We start from the raw sequence: 14,366 nt of genomic DNA on the forward strand, positions 1-14,366 counted from the left end.
TAGTCTCCCAGAGTGTTCCTTTGAGTTCCATTGTACTGTTTTCCTGTAGCTTCACAGTTGAATTGTGCTCAGTGATCATTTCTAAACGTTTCGCGCCCCTTAACGTCCGCTGACCTCTCACCTACTTACAGGTTCCGGAACTCATTCGATCTATCACGTTTCTGCCCGAAAGAAAAAGCAATGCGCACCATAGCTTCTGTTGATTGGCTAAGGCTGAGCTTTGATTGACAAATGGTCTTCATTCTTATTGTCTATTGGCTGTAAAAATGGGGGGCACCCATGTAGCCCCGCCTTTGTGTGACGTGTTGGCCTGCCATCGCTGGTGCTCCACGGTCTGGAGGAGACAGACCGTCTCCGCTGCTGGTCGGAAGGGACTCCGCTGCCATGTCTGCCCGGGTCCTTGTCGGCGTTAAGCGCGTCATTGACTATGCAGTCAAGGTACTGTCGCCTCCTTCACCAAAATGCTCGGTGACTTGTCACCCTGCGCCACCAGCTTCAGTGTCACTGCTGGTGGCGTCCGTCTCTCCTATACTGCGGACCAAGGTCATCCTCGCCTGCAAATGTTCCATCTCCACAATACGCCATTGCTTCCATTGCGGCTGGAATAATAATAATTTATTGTCTTTTGTGGGGTGTGGGGTTCTATGAGATTTTATATTCTATATTTTTTAATTGACACATTTGCAATATTTGGTTGATGTATACGAGCTATTATTTGTTTAAAATATTAGAGAAGTTTCCGGATCAGCCGGTCCTGATTTAGACGGGCTCGTGACCGGTCACAGTGTCCCCAGTGCCTGGATTTTTGTCCCTTAATTATGTAATTATCAGTAATTCTGTTAAATGAACTCCCCAGTCTGCCATGGTTCAGAGTATTAAAATGCATCATAAACTGTTTATTTCTGTTGTAGATCCGTGTGAAGCCGGACAACATGGGTGTGGTCACTGATGGTGTGAAGCATTCCATGAATCCGTTTTGTGAGATTGCTGTGGAGGAAGCAGTGAAACTTAAAGAGAAGAAGCTGATCAAGGAGGTGGTGGCGGTCAGCTGCGGCCCCCAGCAAGTTCAGGTGAGGGGGCATCTGCTTCCTCTTGTTACGCACACAGCTTTTTGCCGTTTGTTTTACTCTTTATGACTCTTACTGTCCCCTCAAACCACACTAAGCAGAAATCAGCAGGGGTGTGTGTGTGTGTGTGTGTGTGTGTGTGTGTGTGTGTGTATTTAACAATCACCATTAGTGAGCAGTGGAAGCTGTGCTCGGTGGCACCTTGGCGGATTGGGATTAAACCTTCCTTACCTGCTAGTTGACTAATTTAGTCATATTTGCTTGGAAATATTCAGGAAATTTCATCCAAAAGCCACTTCAGGTCCCTTTCGGTTCCGCCTGGATCAGCACCTGTCCTGGGTCAGATGATTACTGGATGCTGGTTTATTTGTGTTACTGGCTCTGCTCACACACTGTTCATGTGGAAGATCTTGTCAGTAGGGTTCGTTTTGTAGGTATTTTGGGAGAATCTGTTTTAGGAGGTCCATCGACTTTAAAGTTGAGAACCGGTGGCAGAACCATCATGGTACTGTGTGTTTTCCTGGATACAGGAGACCATCCGTACTGCCCTGGCCATGGGAGCAGACCGGGGGATCCATGTGGACATTACTGGGAAAGACTACGATGCTCTTGGTCCGCTTCAGGTTTCCAAGATCTTGGCAGCGCTTGCAAAGAAAGAAGACGTCCAACTAGTCATCCTTGGGAAACAGGTAGATGTAATTATGGTTCTAAATATTGCAAACAACAGTTTACTGACCACAAGACGCGTCCGACTCTAATTTAACAAAATGATGAACAGCTCTGGTGGGCGTGGCCAAGCAGGGTGGCAGGCAGATACACATCGACAGCATTTCTGCATTTCAACAGAACGAAAGTTAAGCACGTTGCAGTTTAATGTTACTAGATCACCATAATCTTCAAATTTCTAACTACAGACAAAAAATACACTTAAATTTTCATTTATTTTCCAAAGCCACATGGAGCCGTATTGTGAGGATGGAAGAACCTGTGCTAGAGAAAGCAAGGCCAGTGGATGAGGAATGGAACTATAACCCAAAGACTGAAGCAAGGCTGCTTGTACCAGTGTACAAAGCCGATAGAATTAATAAAAAAACTAAAAAGTTAGCATTACTTTGTAAAGTTTGAAGTTCTTGCAGCCAATAGAAATAAGAGGTGATGAGTGTAATAGTAGAGGTATAATATTTTAGTTTTTTTGTCTTCCCATTCATCCTTGAGTATCCGGTCCTTCAAGTATACTTCCTCATGCTGTCGTCTTCTCTGGACTTTGGGCAGCTAGACCTTAAAAAACTGTGGGATTATGCAGATGTCCCACGACTGGCTGATTAATAACAGTTTGTTTCTGGCTCATGCCCAGCAGCTCCGTGCACAGTATCTCTTGTGTAATTCCTGTCTCACTCACAGGTACGTATAATCGTGTGTGTGTGTGTGTTGACAGGCCATTGATGATGACTGTAATCAGACAGGCCAGATGACTGCTGCTTTGCTTGACTGGTCTCAGGTTTGATTTTATAATTTTTTTTCTACTTATTTCCCCAAACTTTTGACAAGTCTTGGCATGTTGTATAGGCAAACATCACTATAACCGACAGTCTAGATAAACTGGTGTAAAGTATCCTTGTAGTGGTAATACAGGGGTCACATTCTACAGAAAGAACAGGAACTACTCAGAACCAAGTTGAAAATGTTCCCTTCATGGTCCGTGTGGTGCTCTTCCACTGCATGACCAGCAGAGGGCAGTCATCACACAGGAAATGAAGGCCATCTAGTAATGTAGTTTGTATTCTGCACCAGTTAATATACAACATGTCATTTGTTGTGTTCGTCCTGTTTATGAGACGGTCCCCCCTCTTCCAGGGAACATTCGCCTCAGAGTTGACGCTTGAAGATAAGAAGGTGAAGGTGGTCCGAGAGATTGATGGTGGTTTGGAGACTATTAAAGTCAGCCTGCCGGCCGTGGTGACTGCTGACCTGCGGCTGAACACACCCAGATATGCTACACTGCCTAATATTATGGTACGGTTTTCTGCCTTCTGTCCTCTCCTCATCTCATTGCTTGTCTTGGCCTCACACACGAGGATTTAATGTATAATAGTAAATCTTATATTTAATTCTTTCTCCCAATCCCAGAAAGCCAAGAAGAAGAAGATCACCAGTGTGAAGCCACAGGACCTTGGCATTGATCTGACATCCAAGCTGGAGGTGCTACGGGTAGAGGAGCCTGCACAAAGGCAGGCTGGGGTGAAGGTGGAGACAGTGGAGGACCTGGTGTCCAAGCTGAAGGATGCAGGGAGGATATAGAGGAGGTGTTTGACCTCAAAGAGGGGTGAGACACTGCAAACACACACACACACACACACTGATACTGGTTTCATGCCTCATATGTAATGTTTAAAGTTGAGTACCATGTAAGGAAGATTCTCACCATATGATACGATGCATGGTCCACGATAATATCACAATACAAGCATTGTACCTGTGACCGTTACAACTACAGATATTGCTTAAATGTGTCGAACACCAACAGAAAAGGGTGTAAGTGCACAGTCTGTCTTTTACATTGTTCACATCATGTTTTGGTGAATGATGAACCTGTATGTAGCGGTTCATTTTACGCCAGAATCCAAGTGTACATGAGAACCCTGAGAACAACTCTGGCACGTGTTACGCCGCCCTTATTTATTTGAGCAGCATCACTCCGAGGAGACACTCAAATGCACGTGAATGCAGCATATAGAGAATTTTCTGCATGAACCTTTACCTTCTGCGTGATGTCTCAGCTGCTGCACCTCATTTTTCAGCTATCATCCACATATCATAACTATCATTATCAGAATTTTTAGTGGGTTGTCAGGCTGTAATATTGGGGTTAATTTTGAGGCTATATTTTGTGGCCCAGCCCTAAACATTTACTCCAGGTACATTTAACAGTGAAAGGTTTCGATGCTACTCATTTATAGGTCTTTCATATATGTTTTTAACATTTATAGACTTAAACTGAGTATTATGAAATAACACATTTTGAAGATTTGCGTCTCACTCATGAATGTAAAAAGAGGCAACTTCAACATGGCTCCAACGTAATCTCTAGAACTACTACAGAGTAGGGCGTCCAGACTTTTGACTGGTGCTGTATATTTAATATTATAGTGAAATAAATCCAGTTTCAATTGTTTTCATGGTTTGTTGGACTGATCTTTACTCTTTTCGTTCATCTCAGGGTAATGGTTCCCGCAGCAACATCACCTCCATGTTCTTCAACATCAGATGTGGATGGTGCTGGGAGGGAATCCGTCCCTCACAAGACTGCCTCTTTCTTTTTTAATGGAATGGGTACATTTTACACCACATTCTAAGTGGCGTGTGTGTAATTTCTATATGTGTATTTGGCACCATCAATGCACATGGATCATACCTCATTCCTGACTTGTTTTAAGAGGTACGTGGTTGCGTGGTGTGAAATGTACCCGTTTCTCGGAGCAGACCAGCTGCATGGAGTCTGATGGAAGCTGCCTGATGTCTGATTGTATCAATAAAACTGGACTTTTTTTCATATCTCAATCCAAAAGCATGTTTACTGTGTGTTCCTTTTTGGGCTTTTATTCAGGATTTAAGTTTGATGCAGACCCTCTGAGCATATTCTTCACATGGCTGATTTCAACTCTTCTTCCTGCATCCTTACATTTAGATTTACAACGTGTCACCATGTCACCATGGATGAAGTGACCCCAACTACGAATACAGGCTTTTTATTCACTCTGTTCTAGTTTGTATACAGAAGTCGTGTTGCGCTGCTTGTCGCAGTTCCGGACAGGGAGGGGACAGGGAGGGGACAGGTGAGGACACGGTGTTCGCGCAGCAGGGAACGCGACGTGTGGATAAACGTACACGGATCCAGGTAAAAGGTGGAATCATTTCTATTCTGGTTTTTTTTTTTCGACTGTGTGTCGTATTTGTACCGCGTTAAAGTGGAAGTGTCCCTGTCGTCCCCGTCTACCCGCGGTTCGTGTCCGCCATGTTGTCTACTGCAGCCGCTTTTTACCGCTTCACAGCAGCCATTTCAAACACTCGGGGACACGCTGGTCCCACCAGCGGGCGGGGACGAAGACACGATCGTAAAGTTCGCTGGCCAGTTTAGAACATTATGGGCGAATTAGGGACAACATAATGGGACAATGCGGCCATTGCATCCTCAGGATTTACATAAAAACTGATTAAAAACTACAATACAATCATCCAGAACGAGGCAGTATTAAAGATGAAGGTGATATAATTACATACCCCAGATAACTACAGAGAACTGGGGTGCTAGGAGCCTAGTGGGGTAACACACTCGCATACGAACCAGAAGACCCGGGTTCAAACCCCACTTACTACCATCGTGTCCCTGAGCAAGACACTTAACCCTGAGTGTCTCCAGGGGGGGACTGTCCCCGTCACTACTGATTAATGCAGTTTTCTCTTCTCAGTTTCTATTAATCTTTTTTATCTTCTGTCCATCCTTGTCAGGGACGCCATGTCCAGCGGACTGACTCGCTGCAAGTTGGTCCTGGTGTTTGCGGTGATGATGGACTTGTTCGGCGTCACCTCCATGCTGATCGGGGTCTTTGCCAGCCTGGAGGTCAGAGGTCGGGATTTCAGCGACCTGCTGGTCTACACCGGAGCGCTGCTCATCCTGATGTCCATGGGGGGCTGGGTCATGTGGTACAGCGGCAACATCGAGGGCCTGGCCTTCGGCAAAGAGCTCGGTTACAGACGCACCGTGGTGGACCGAATTGCTCGCACCCTCAGCCGCCGGATCCGCCGTACGCACCGGGGCCACAGTGACTTGTGACCGGGCAGTGCAGGGGACACTGCCGTGGACATGGACCAGTGGGCAGAACAGCCCTACTCGTGGCATGGTTGTTCACTTCACAAAATGTGTAAATGTTTTTTTTAGCTGAAACCCAACCTAATAAAAAAGGGAATACACACACACACACACACACATATATATATATATATATATATTACATTTTAATCAAAAGTACTATATTTGTCCATCTACACTGTTCACATTTGATGGTATGAGATATCAAAAGCTTTGATTAACATGAACATTGCATACATTCGTTCACCATTGGCTGTCCCCACAACTCAAATTAAAATGGAAAATAAAAAGACAACACAAGTCGATTGAGACCATGAATACAGCGTGATGCAGAATTCTGTCGGGAACAGACAACACAAACCGAAAAAAAAAAAAAAAAAGTTTAACACGGCAACAAACAACACCAAGTCACACTTAAAACACTAATTCCACCAACATCACTACTCAGCACCAGCAGTGGGCGGCGTAGTACGGTCCTCTGCATCAGCGGATCAGCCATCAATTAAAAAGAGGGAATAAACAGCAGTTTCCCTGATTGTCCTTAACAAGGTCGTTTAAAAAAAAAAAGACAGTCATGCAGAGATACGAAGAAACACTGACCGACATGAACCCTGTAATGCCCTGACCCTGCTGCATTACATATCCCAAATGCAAACTTAGTAAACAGCAAAAGGCCACAGACACGTACTGAAAGGAGTCCAGTTTATAAAAAGACACCGCCCGTGGCTCAGGTGAACAGTGCAAAACGCAGCATGGGATGTCCAGGTTAAAGGGCGGGACTTGGTATGGGCGTGGTGGACGTCTGCCATATGATCATGTGGCTCCGTTCAGATCGCAGAGGAACATTTTCATTGATGCCATCATTGGCATCGTCACCTGTGGAAAGACCTGGTGTATTTGACCTGTATTATGAAGAATAGTTAGATGCGCGTGTAGAAGAAGAGGAGCCATTTACCGATGCGAAAGTTGACGTAGCCCTCCCCTCCACTGAGGATTAGCTGGGAGTTGGAGCCGGCACACTCTGCCGCAGTGGACGAGTTATGGCAGCCTTTTTCATTCAAACATCAAAAAGACACGGTGTTATGAAGACACATTCATTACGGTCCAAAATGGCACATGAAAGCTCTTCTTACCAGGGGCAGCAATGATGAACTTGACTGCCTGCCTGTGACCATGGTAACATAGCTGGGCCAAAGCAAGAGTGCAGTATGGGATAGAAGAGGTCTCAGAACCTGAGAGGAACATCAGAAGAAAATCAACCTGCACTGAAAGTGGCTTAAAATACATTTAAAACAGAGGTAAACAGAAGTAACCTTTGTAGCAATTAACCATCGACAATTAGACATTCGTATTGAAACAATGACTGCAGGCACTTACTGAGCGTGAGGGGGATGGAGAAAATGGCGCCACTTCCTGTTCCCACCCATAGACGTCCACAGACGACAGCCAGAGCTGAGATCTGGAGAGGAGCAAGTGAGAGGAAAGCAGAGCCTGGGGAAAGAATTAGCAGTTTCATCTCTCCACAATTTCATAATGTAAATCTGCAGCAGGGATAAAACGAGCCAGTCTCTCACTAATGAGGAGCAGTGTTCTAGAACTCTAGAATGATTACGACAACTAGACAATATTATAATGTCTTACAGGACATGAGACAAAGATATAAAATCACTTGTGAAAGAAGTTGCAATTGGCCCAGGAAATGACAATACCATCTCAGGTGCAACCACTATTAATATTAATAAAACAACTAATTACACCTATTCAATACCATCTCAGGTGCAACCACTACTAATATGAATAAAATAACAAATTATACCTATTCAAAACCATCTCAGGTGCAACCACTATTAATATAATTACAGCTATATCAGTAAAATATTTGTCAACCCACATATTACAGGTCCATACTGAGAACACACAGAGCTTGGACCATCAATAGAGCTTTAACTTCATACGTCTTACCTAGTGCTTTGGTCACCATGGGTGACACATCTACTTCCTGTAAAGGCCGTCCAGTCGCCCAGTCGAATAACCGAAGTGAAGTGTCCAGCCGACAGGCAGCCCAAACACCAGTACCTGCTACACACAGGAAGCGCACCTGCTGCTCACTGCGCTCAGATACGGCGAAAGACTTCTAAGTGAGGAAGGCATGTGGAAAAAAGACTGGATGAACAATTATGGAGACATGAATCCAGTCATTTATTACCCTGCCGAAGGTCTTACCTCTACTTTTCGACTCTGTACATCAATCATGTGAATTCGGTTCCAGTAACCAACCCACAAACTCTCCCCTTTGGCTAAGCAACAGCGAATGGGCTGCACAAGCGCCGAGCCCAGGGAAAGCTCCTCCTTGGACTGGAGATCCCATCCTATAGAACGGTGACTGAAGAATGCAAGTGTCCCATTGGCTAATCCTGCAATAACCTGACCCTGAGCGTACCTGTTCAGAAGAGGTGTAGATGGTATTAACAAGCAGAGGGGGGAGGTGGCGTAGAAGTTGCTACAGCAAATGAAGACCGGATTCTCACGTGAGCGAATGAACGCCCTCAGAGAGGGTCACAGACTGAAGGCAGCGTCGCCTTGACTTGGAGGCAGAATGCACCAAAACCCTGATGAGCGCAAAGGTGAATAAAGGCCAGTGTCATTTATTAGTATTATTTTTAAATGGTAAGAGGAGGTGGAAGGGATGCCTTACCCTCCATCCTGAGTTCCTATCCAAACAGTTCCAGATGTTTCTCCTAAGGAATACAACAAATAAAAACTGATTGTGAAACAACTCCAGTTTATAATGCATTTTTCATACAATTATCACCACCATAAATAAAGACCAATTCAGTGCTCTAATGACAGCATGAAAGGAGAGATTATGATGCCTGAACTCACCTGCTGGCGGCACAGCACACACACAAAGAGCAGGTGAAGTGGGTGGAAGGCTAAACTGATCTAGAATGGTGTTGGACCGTGTGGGGTCAATCACTGTGATGTCACTGCTGGAGGCGGGACCAGAGATGGTCCACACAGAACACTGCAAGAAAGTCCACAGCGAGGGCGTTTGTGAGCATGAAGGAGCTCAGACTATCTGCTGCTGAATGATGGAGATTACATATTTTTTATTGCGGAAGACTGCTTTATACAGGGATAGAAGAAAGTGCACGATCCCTGACTGCTGGATCGGGCTTTAAAGTACAATTGAAGACGGTGTTACCATCTGCTCTCCTGTCATCTCAGGTGTGACAGCAACAGCACAGGTCAGCTGCAGAGAAACAGGAAAGCACACTCAGGCCATATTACCATGACCTCTCACTACCTGCTTTCTAGTTCAGATCATCTAGAAAACAAATCTTTTAGCATCACTACACCTTAGCAGTGGCATCTCTTTGGTCCAGGAGTCTCATCTGCACTAGAACAGGTACATCTTTGGGCTCAGGAGAAGGAACAGGTGATTCCTACACACACAGTTACCAGTTTAACCTGTATGAGGGTATTTACTGTACCCAGTGGGCTCTATAGATCACTTTAGGTGGCACCGAATTCACGTTTATCAGAACTGAAAATTATTCTTTGATGTCAATGTTATTTTGGCAGGGTTGACAAAAAGATGTGGATGACATTCACACAATCAAACATGCTGACATAAAATCAATATTAGAATTACGGAATGAGCAAGGCATCTGATCATTAAACTAATGGACAAGTCTTAACTAGCAAAATTAATTCTGAAGGACATCTGAGCCCGTGAGTACCTGCGTGTGTGACAGAGGCATGCTCCATCCATGGATTTGTCGTTTACCCAGAGTTCCCCACACATGGGAACGTATTTCTCTATACATCTCCCTCCGTCTCAGCCGTGGAGAGAGAGAAACACTGACACACACAGAGAGAATATTTCTGGGAAATTGTGTGAAGAAGAGGCCAGCCATACTTTAAATACATGGGGTATGTGTGGTATGTGAAGAATAATAACTACTACATACTTCTTTTTATTTATACTCATGAATGTATGTCTGTCTCTCTGTGCTCTTGTTGTATGTCTTATACATACATTGTATGTACATAGTATGTCTTTCCCCTCCGTTCTGACATCATGGAGCCACTGTCAGTATTCTTACAGGAGAGGTGGGATGTCTGCATAGATGTCTGACATAGATTCTTATTTTTAAGGTTTCTGTATACTGGGTGGGGCAATAGATACATGGGTGTTTTTCCCTTTCTTATACAATTTGGGCAAATTACATCAAAGTTGTACATCCAACATGCACCCACAACTGTGGCGTTTGGCTTTGCTACAAAATGATCTGTGACTCCCCAGAAATTATTTTATCAATCATGCAAAAATAAGAGCGGTCAACTATAATTATAGTGGAACCACTATAGGCCTGGAGAGTTTCATATCCTTCCTCAGTTAATGTTGAGGAGCGGAATCGTACAGAACTCACTCTGTCTGCGTCTGGTTAACAGACAGCTTCTGTGGAGAAACCGCCGGTGACAGTGTGGAGGCAGAGGTGGTCGGCAGACTCGGCACGGCAATCGCCAAAGACTGAGGAGGAGCAAAGGGGTCCTTAGTCAAACCAAACAGGCGGTTGAACCTAAACAAAGATAAAAATTAACTGCGGCCATCTCATTAGACCACCACACAGAGGAAAATAGATCAGAAGGGGACTATCTGTGGAAGTTGTGGGTGGAATATACAGTCATATCCATCACATTTCAATATAATATGTGGACAGTCATGACTGGGACTCTGTTCCTTCACCTACCTTCTCCAAACGGTGCCCTTTCTCTCCTCTGTGCTACGCTCATCTTTGGTGACTCTGAACATAAAGAGATACGTGAACAACAGGTTTCGTTTAGAACTGCTGCCTGTTGTTCTGGAGGTGATGATGCAGACACACCTGAGAGTCTGAGAACGTCTCAGTGCCTCCTGCAGTTCAAACAGGCGCTCTTTGTACTGGTTCTTCTCCATCACCACTCGCGCCATCTCAGAGCGGGAAAAACGGCGCAAGGACAAGGGCACAGCCTACGAAACAAGCAAAGTAAATCAAAAATCGGAGTACCCATCATGATAAAACAAGATAAAATCAGTTACCTCTGGGTCTTCTGACTGGACCGACTCCACTTCCTTCCGAAGTCTAGAACAGAGTGAAGATTAAACTAATCGAAATGTGCGGACAATATTGAATTCAGAGACTGGCTGACCTTTTACAGACTTTCAGATTTAAGAGAATCGATTTTAGAATTATGATTTAGGGCACAGTATAGTTATAATGAGTAAATGGTTCTGAGGTTTTCATGAGGTTCTGAACCACATGAAAAAATATGTACTTTCATCGTTTTCACCCAATTTCAAAAGATGGGATGAGAACAATGCCACGTTCAGCCTGTTTCATTATTAAACCCATACCGTTTGGTTTCTTCCTCCATTTCCTTCATCCTCCCTTCCATTCGTGTGATCGTTTCTTTGAAGGAAGTAACCTCTAGATTGAGAGCAAATCTCTCATTGGTCAGTTCCTCCACACGAGAGATGAGGGCTTTCCTGGCAGCATCAACCATCTGGCTGAATGAGAAAGAGGAAGAGTGGCGGTCAAACTGGCCCACTCCATCATTTTATTGGTCTACTTCACAGCATGAATTTCAGGTGAGAATCTCACTGGGTGTTTTTCAGTTCCTCATACTGAGAAAGAATCTCCTCAAACTGGTCCGAGCCGTCTGTAAAGATAGAACCAAAAGGAGGTCAGACTGCTGCACTTCCACGTGACTAAACATTTCATGATTATATTATAGAATGCTTGTCATGTTTTTGGAATCATAAGAAATAGTACATTTTATTAGCATTGCAAGTTTTTGACACTTAAAAATGGTTATAGAATCAACCCTTTGATTAGATGCCTACTATGTGTGCAATCCAATTAATTGGGCTTCAGGAACAGAAGGTGAACACATGACCCGAGTCCAAATGAGACCCATTGTGACCTAAGAGGTCAACCAGGGTTTAGACAAAAATATAAAAATGAATCACTCCCTTCACCACTACTTCTCCCTCACCTCTGAGGCTGGCGCCGTGGTCCACGCTCTCCACGTAGTCACGGCTCAGTTCTGAGAGCTCAGAGAAGACAGAGTCGGTGTTGCGCAACTCCCACTCCAAACTCTCCAGCTCCTCCTCATCCTCCTCTTCTTCTTCCTTCTTTTCCACATCCTCCTCCTGTACATTCTTCTCGTTTTTCTCCACCTCTCCATCTCTGGTCTGTTGATTCCTGATCTCCTCATCCAGGTGGCTGCGTTCCTCCTCTCTGCTTTCCTCAGCTGTACTGTGCAGGGGAGTGCTGAAGAAGCCAACAGAAAAGGGGTTCTCCTCAAACTGCAGGGAACATTCATGTGAGTGTGTTCTATACGCCCTCGCTATACCTCGCTTCAACCAAGTCCTGCAGTTCAGGGGTCGAGTTGATGATGTCACTGATGAAGGACTGAGCTCTTGGTGGATTTTCTGTCACTTCCTCATTGACTGCTGGTGATTCCAATAGGGAAAGATTGGATGGCATGTCTGACTTCTGCTGCAAGAAAGACAGGATTACACAGTGTGTGTGTGTGTGTGCGTGTGTGTGTGTGTGTGTGTGAGAGAGAGAGAGAGAGAGAGAGAGAGAGAGACACTTCATACAGATAATTGAAGTGTACCTGTTCATAGATGCAGGTTTCCGACTGGTCAGGAGTTGGTTGAAACTCTAACTTTTTTGAAAGAACATGATTCCTGGGGCAAAAAAGTATGAATCATACATGAATAAACGAATGGTCCAAAGACAGCTCTTTACAGCAAGAGAAGGAGAACGTTTTGGGGACAACCTCAGAGGGGATCCTTCTCTCTCAGAGTCTTTTCTTCTCTCAATCAGATCCCGAGATGCCAGGACCAACTGTGAAGGGCAGTGCAGGAACAACTCATTGTCAACAACACAACAATTTGGACAATGCAGTCATCTAAATCACAACATAAATTCACATTATGGGGCAGTGGTGGCCTAGCGGTTAAGTAAGTGGCCTCGTAATCAGAAGGTTGCCAGTTCGAATCCTGATCTGCCAAGGTGCCACTGAGGTGCCACTGAGCAAAGCACCGTCCCCACACACTGCTCCCCGGGCGCCTGTCATGGCCGCCCACTGCTCACTCAGGGTGATGGGTTAAATGCAGGACACATTTCACTGTGTGCACCGTGTGCTGTGCTGTTGTGTATCACAAGTGACAATCACTTCATTTTCACATTAAGAAGAATGATTTATGGTCACATCACACAACCAGCTGAAACAGAGATGAACTATTTAATCAGTCTCCAACAACCATAAATAATTACATACAGACAAAACAATAACACGCCCAAGGTCAAAGGTCAGCAGAGCTGTACTCGTTCAGTTTCCTCTTTATGACCACAGCACAGCAGCCCATATCTCACACTGTAACATCATCCTATTAGTGGTGTATTATTGCTGAAGAATCGATGATTATGATGATGATGATGGAGAAGACAAGACAAACCTTGCTGTGCGTATGCTTCAGGGAGCTCAGCTCTCGAGACAGACTCATTTTCTGCTCCTCCAAAGCTAGCACTGTTCACAAACAAAGGGATGGTTCAGGTCAGTCAGAAGATAAGAGAAAAGACCTGGACTGGGAGATAACCTCACATTGATCTGCCTGCTCCCTTGCTTTCTTCTCAAGTTCTCGCTCCCTCTTCTCCTTCTCTTTTTCTCGTGCTCGCATTGCTCGACGTTCCTGCTCAACCTGGTCATCCAACTCCAGATATTTCTGAAAAACAAGTAGAAGTATTTGATTCACATATAACAATAATGTGATGAGGTTAATCACTCACAGACAAGATTATATAAAACAGCAAACTGGAATTGAAGGAAGCATGACAAAGATCCCAGTCTGCCACAGATTAGCTGAGTTCCACAAGGTTCTGTCCTTGGACACCCCTCTTTTCCTCTACACAAGGATTCTCCTATCATCTCAAATTGCCTGGGTCATGTTTCCTAACACCTCAAACTGAACCCTAGTAAAATTGAGCTTACCACTGATGCTACCTGTCCACACCCTGGTCATCACTAAACTGGACTACTGCAACTCTTTACTGGCTGGGGTTCTGCTGAAGAGCATATGAACTCTTCATCTGATCCAGAACACTGCTACAGTAGACCTCTGTTACAAAACAGTGGCTTCCTGTGGCCGTCTGTATTAAGTTCTTGCCAAGAACTTGTGTCGCAGCACTTGGGTCACTTCTCCTCCTCACATAGCATGAAGCACCTCTCGTCTTGAGCCTCCTCTCATCAAAAAAGCAAGACATGAACTCTCGTCAGTCCTGGCTCCTCACCGGTGGAACATTAAGGAGACATCTTCAGTATATATCCTGTGATAAATACACTGAACTTCTGTATTTAAGAAACCCAAATGTTTA

The 14,366-nt window shown here is 44.7% G+C and overlaps 3 protein-coding genes across 4 annotated transcripts in view; 2 read left to right on the forward strand and 1 right to left on the reverse strand.

Moving 5' to 3' along the window:
- Nucleotides 1-285: 285 nt before the first annotated feature.
- etfb (electron transfer flavoprotein subunit beta) lies at nt 286-4,625 on the forward strand. The gene is made up of 7 exons (XM_028975544.1): nt 286-438; nt 912-1,070; nt 1,598-1,756; nt 2,503-2,565; nt 2,922-3,080; nt 3,195-3,390; nt 4,285-4,625. The coding sequence occupies exons 1-6, from the start codon at nt 385-387 to the stop codon at nt 3,363-3,365; spliced, it is 765 nt and encodes a 254-aa protein (XP_028831377.1). The 5' UTR covers nt 286-384; the 3' UTR covers nt 3,366-3,390; nt 4,285-4,625.
- Nucleotides 4,626-4,763: 138 nt separating this feature from the next.
- On the forward strand, nt 4,764-6,252 carry tmem238a (transmembrane protein 238a). 2 transcript variants are annotated; one of them, XM_028975546.1, is made up of 2 exons: nt 4,764-4,969; nt 5,574-6,252. In XM_028975546.1, exon 2 carries the CDS (start codon nt 5,581-5,583, stop codon nt 5,896-5,898), a length of 318 nt encoding a protein of 105 aa, XP_028831379.1. In that variant the 5' UTR covers nt 4,764-4,969; nt 5,574-5,580; the 3' UTR covers nt 5,899-6,252. The 2 variants fall into 2 exon arrangements, with proteins under 2 accessions (XP_028831379.1, XP_028831378.1); XM_028975545.1 differs by having other exon boundaries at nt 4,764-4,962.
- LOC114787723 (C-Jun-amino-terminal kinase-interacting protein 4) overlaps nt 6,060-14,366 on the reverse strand; it is a 10,674-nt gene continuing 2,367 nt past the window's right edge. Inside the window, exons 4-27 of the mRNA XM_028975542.1 lie at nt 13,597-13,717; nt 13,451-13,521; nt 12,769-12,836; nt 12,604-12,676; nt 12,337-12,482; nt 11,977-12,254; nt 11,583-11,640; nt 11,336-11,488; nt 11,021-11,063; nt 10,827-10,951; nt 10,692-10,745; nt 10,371-10,520; nt 9,678-9,798; nt 9,294-9,380; nt 9,140-9,187; nt 8,818-8,959; nt 8,630-8,672; nt 8,463-8,543; nt 8,158-8,374; nt 7,897-8,068; nt 7,312-7,425; nt 7,068-7,166; nt 6,890-6,982; nt 6,060-6,810 (exon numbers count right to left, since the gene is read on the reverse strand). Of these exons, the coding sequence (XP_028831375.1) occupies nt 6,701-6,810; nt 6,890-6,982; nt 7,068-7,166; nt 7,312-7,425; nt 7,897-8,068; nt 8,158-8,374; nt 8,463-8,543; nt 8,630-8,672; nt 8,818-8,959; nt 9,140-9,187; nt 9,294-9,380; nt 9,678-9,798; nt 10,371-10,520; nt 10,692-10,745; nt 10,827-10,951; nt 11,021-11,063; nt 11,336-11,488; nt 11,583-11,640; nt 11,977-12,254; nt 12,337-12,482; nt 12,604-12,676; nt 12,769-12,836; nt 13,451-13,521; nt 13,597-13,717 (2,667 nt within the window). The 3' untranslated portion in view covers nt 6,060-6,700. The remainder of the gene's footprint in view (nt 6,811-6,889; nt 6,983-7,067; nt 7,167-7,311; nt 7,426-7,896; nt 8,069-8,157; nt 8,375-8,462; nt 8,544-8,629; nt 8,673-8,817; nt 8,960-9,139; nt 9,188-9,293; nt 9,381-9,677; nt 9,799-10,370; nt 10,521-10,691; nt 10,746-10,826; nt 10,952-11,020; nt 11,064-11,335; nt 11,489-11,582; nt 11,641-11,976; nt 12,255-12,336; nt 12,483-12,603; nt 12,677-12,768; nt 12,837-13,450; nt 13,522-13,596; nt 13,718-14,366) is intronic.

Source organism: Denticeps clupeoides, chromosome 4, assembly GCF_900700375.1.
Source record: "Denticeps clupeoides chromosome 4, fDenClu1.1, whole genome shotgun sequence".
In the NCBI taxonomy this organism is placed as follows: domain Eukaryota; kingdom Metazoa; phylum Chordata; class Actinopteri; order Clupeiformes; family Denticipitidae; genus Denticeps; species Denticeps clupeoides.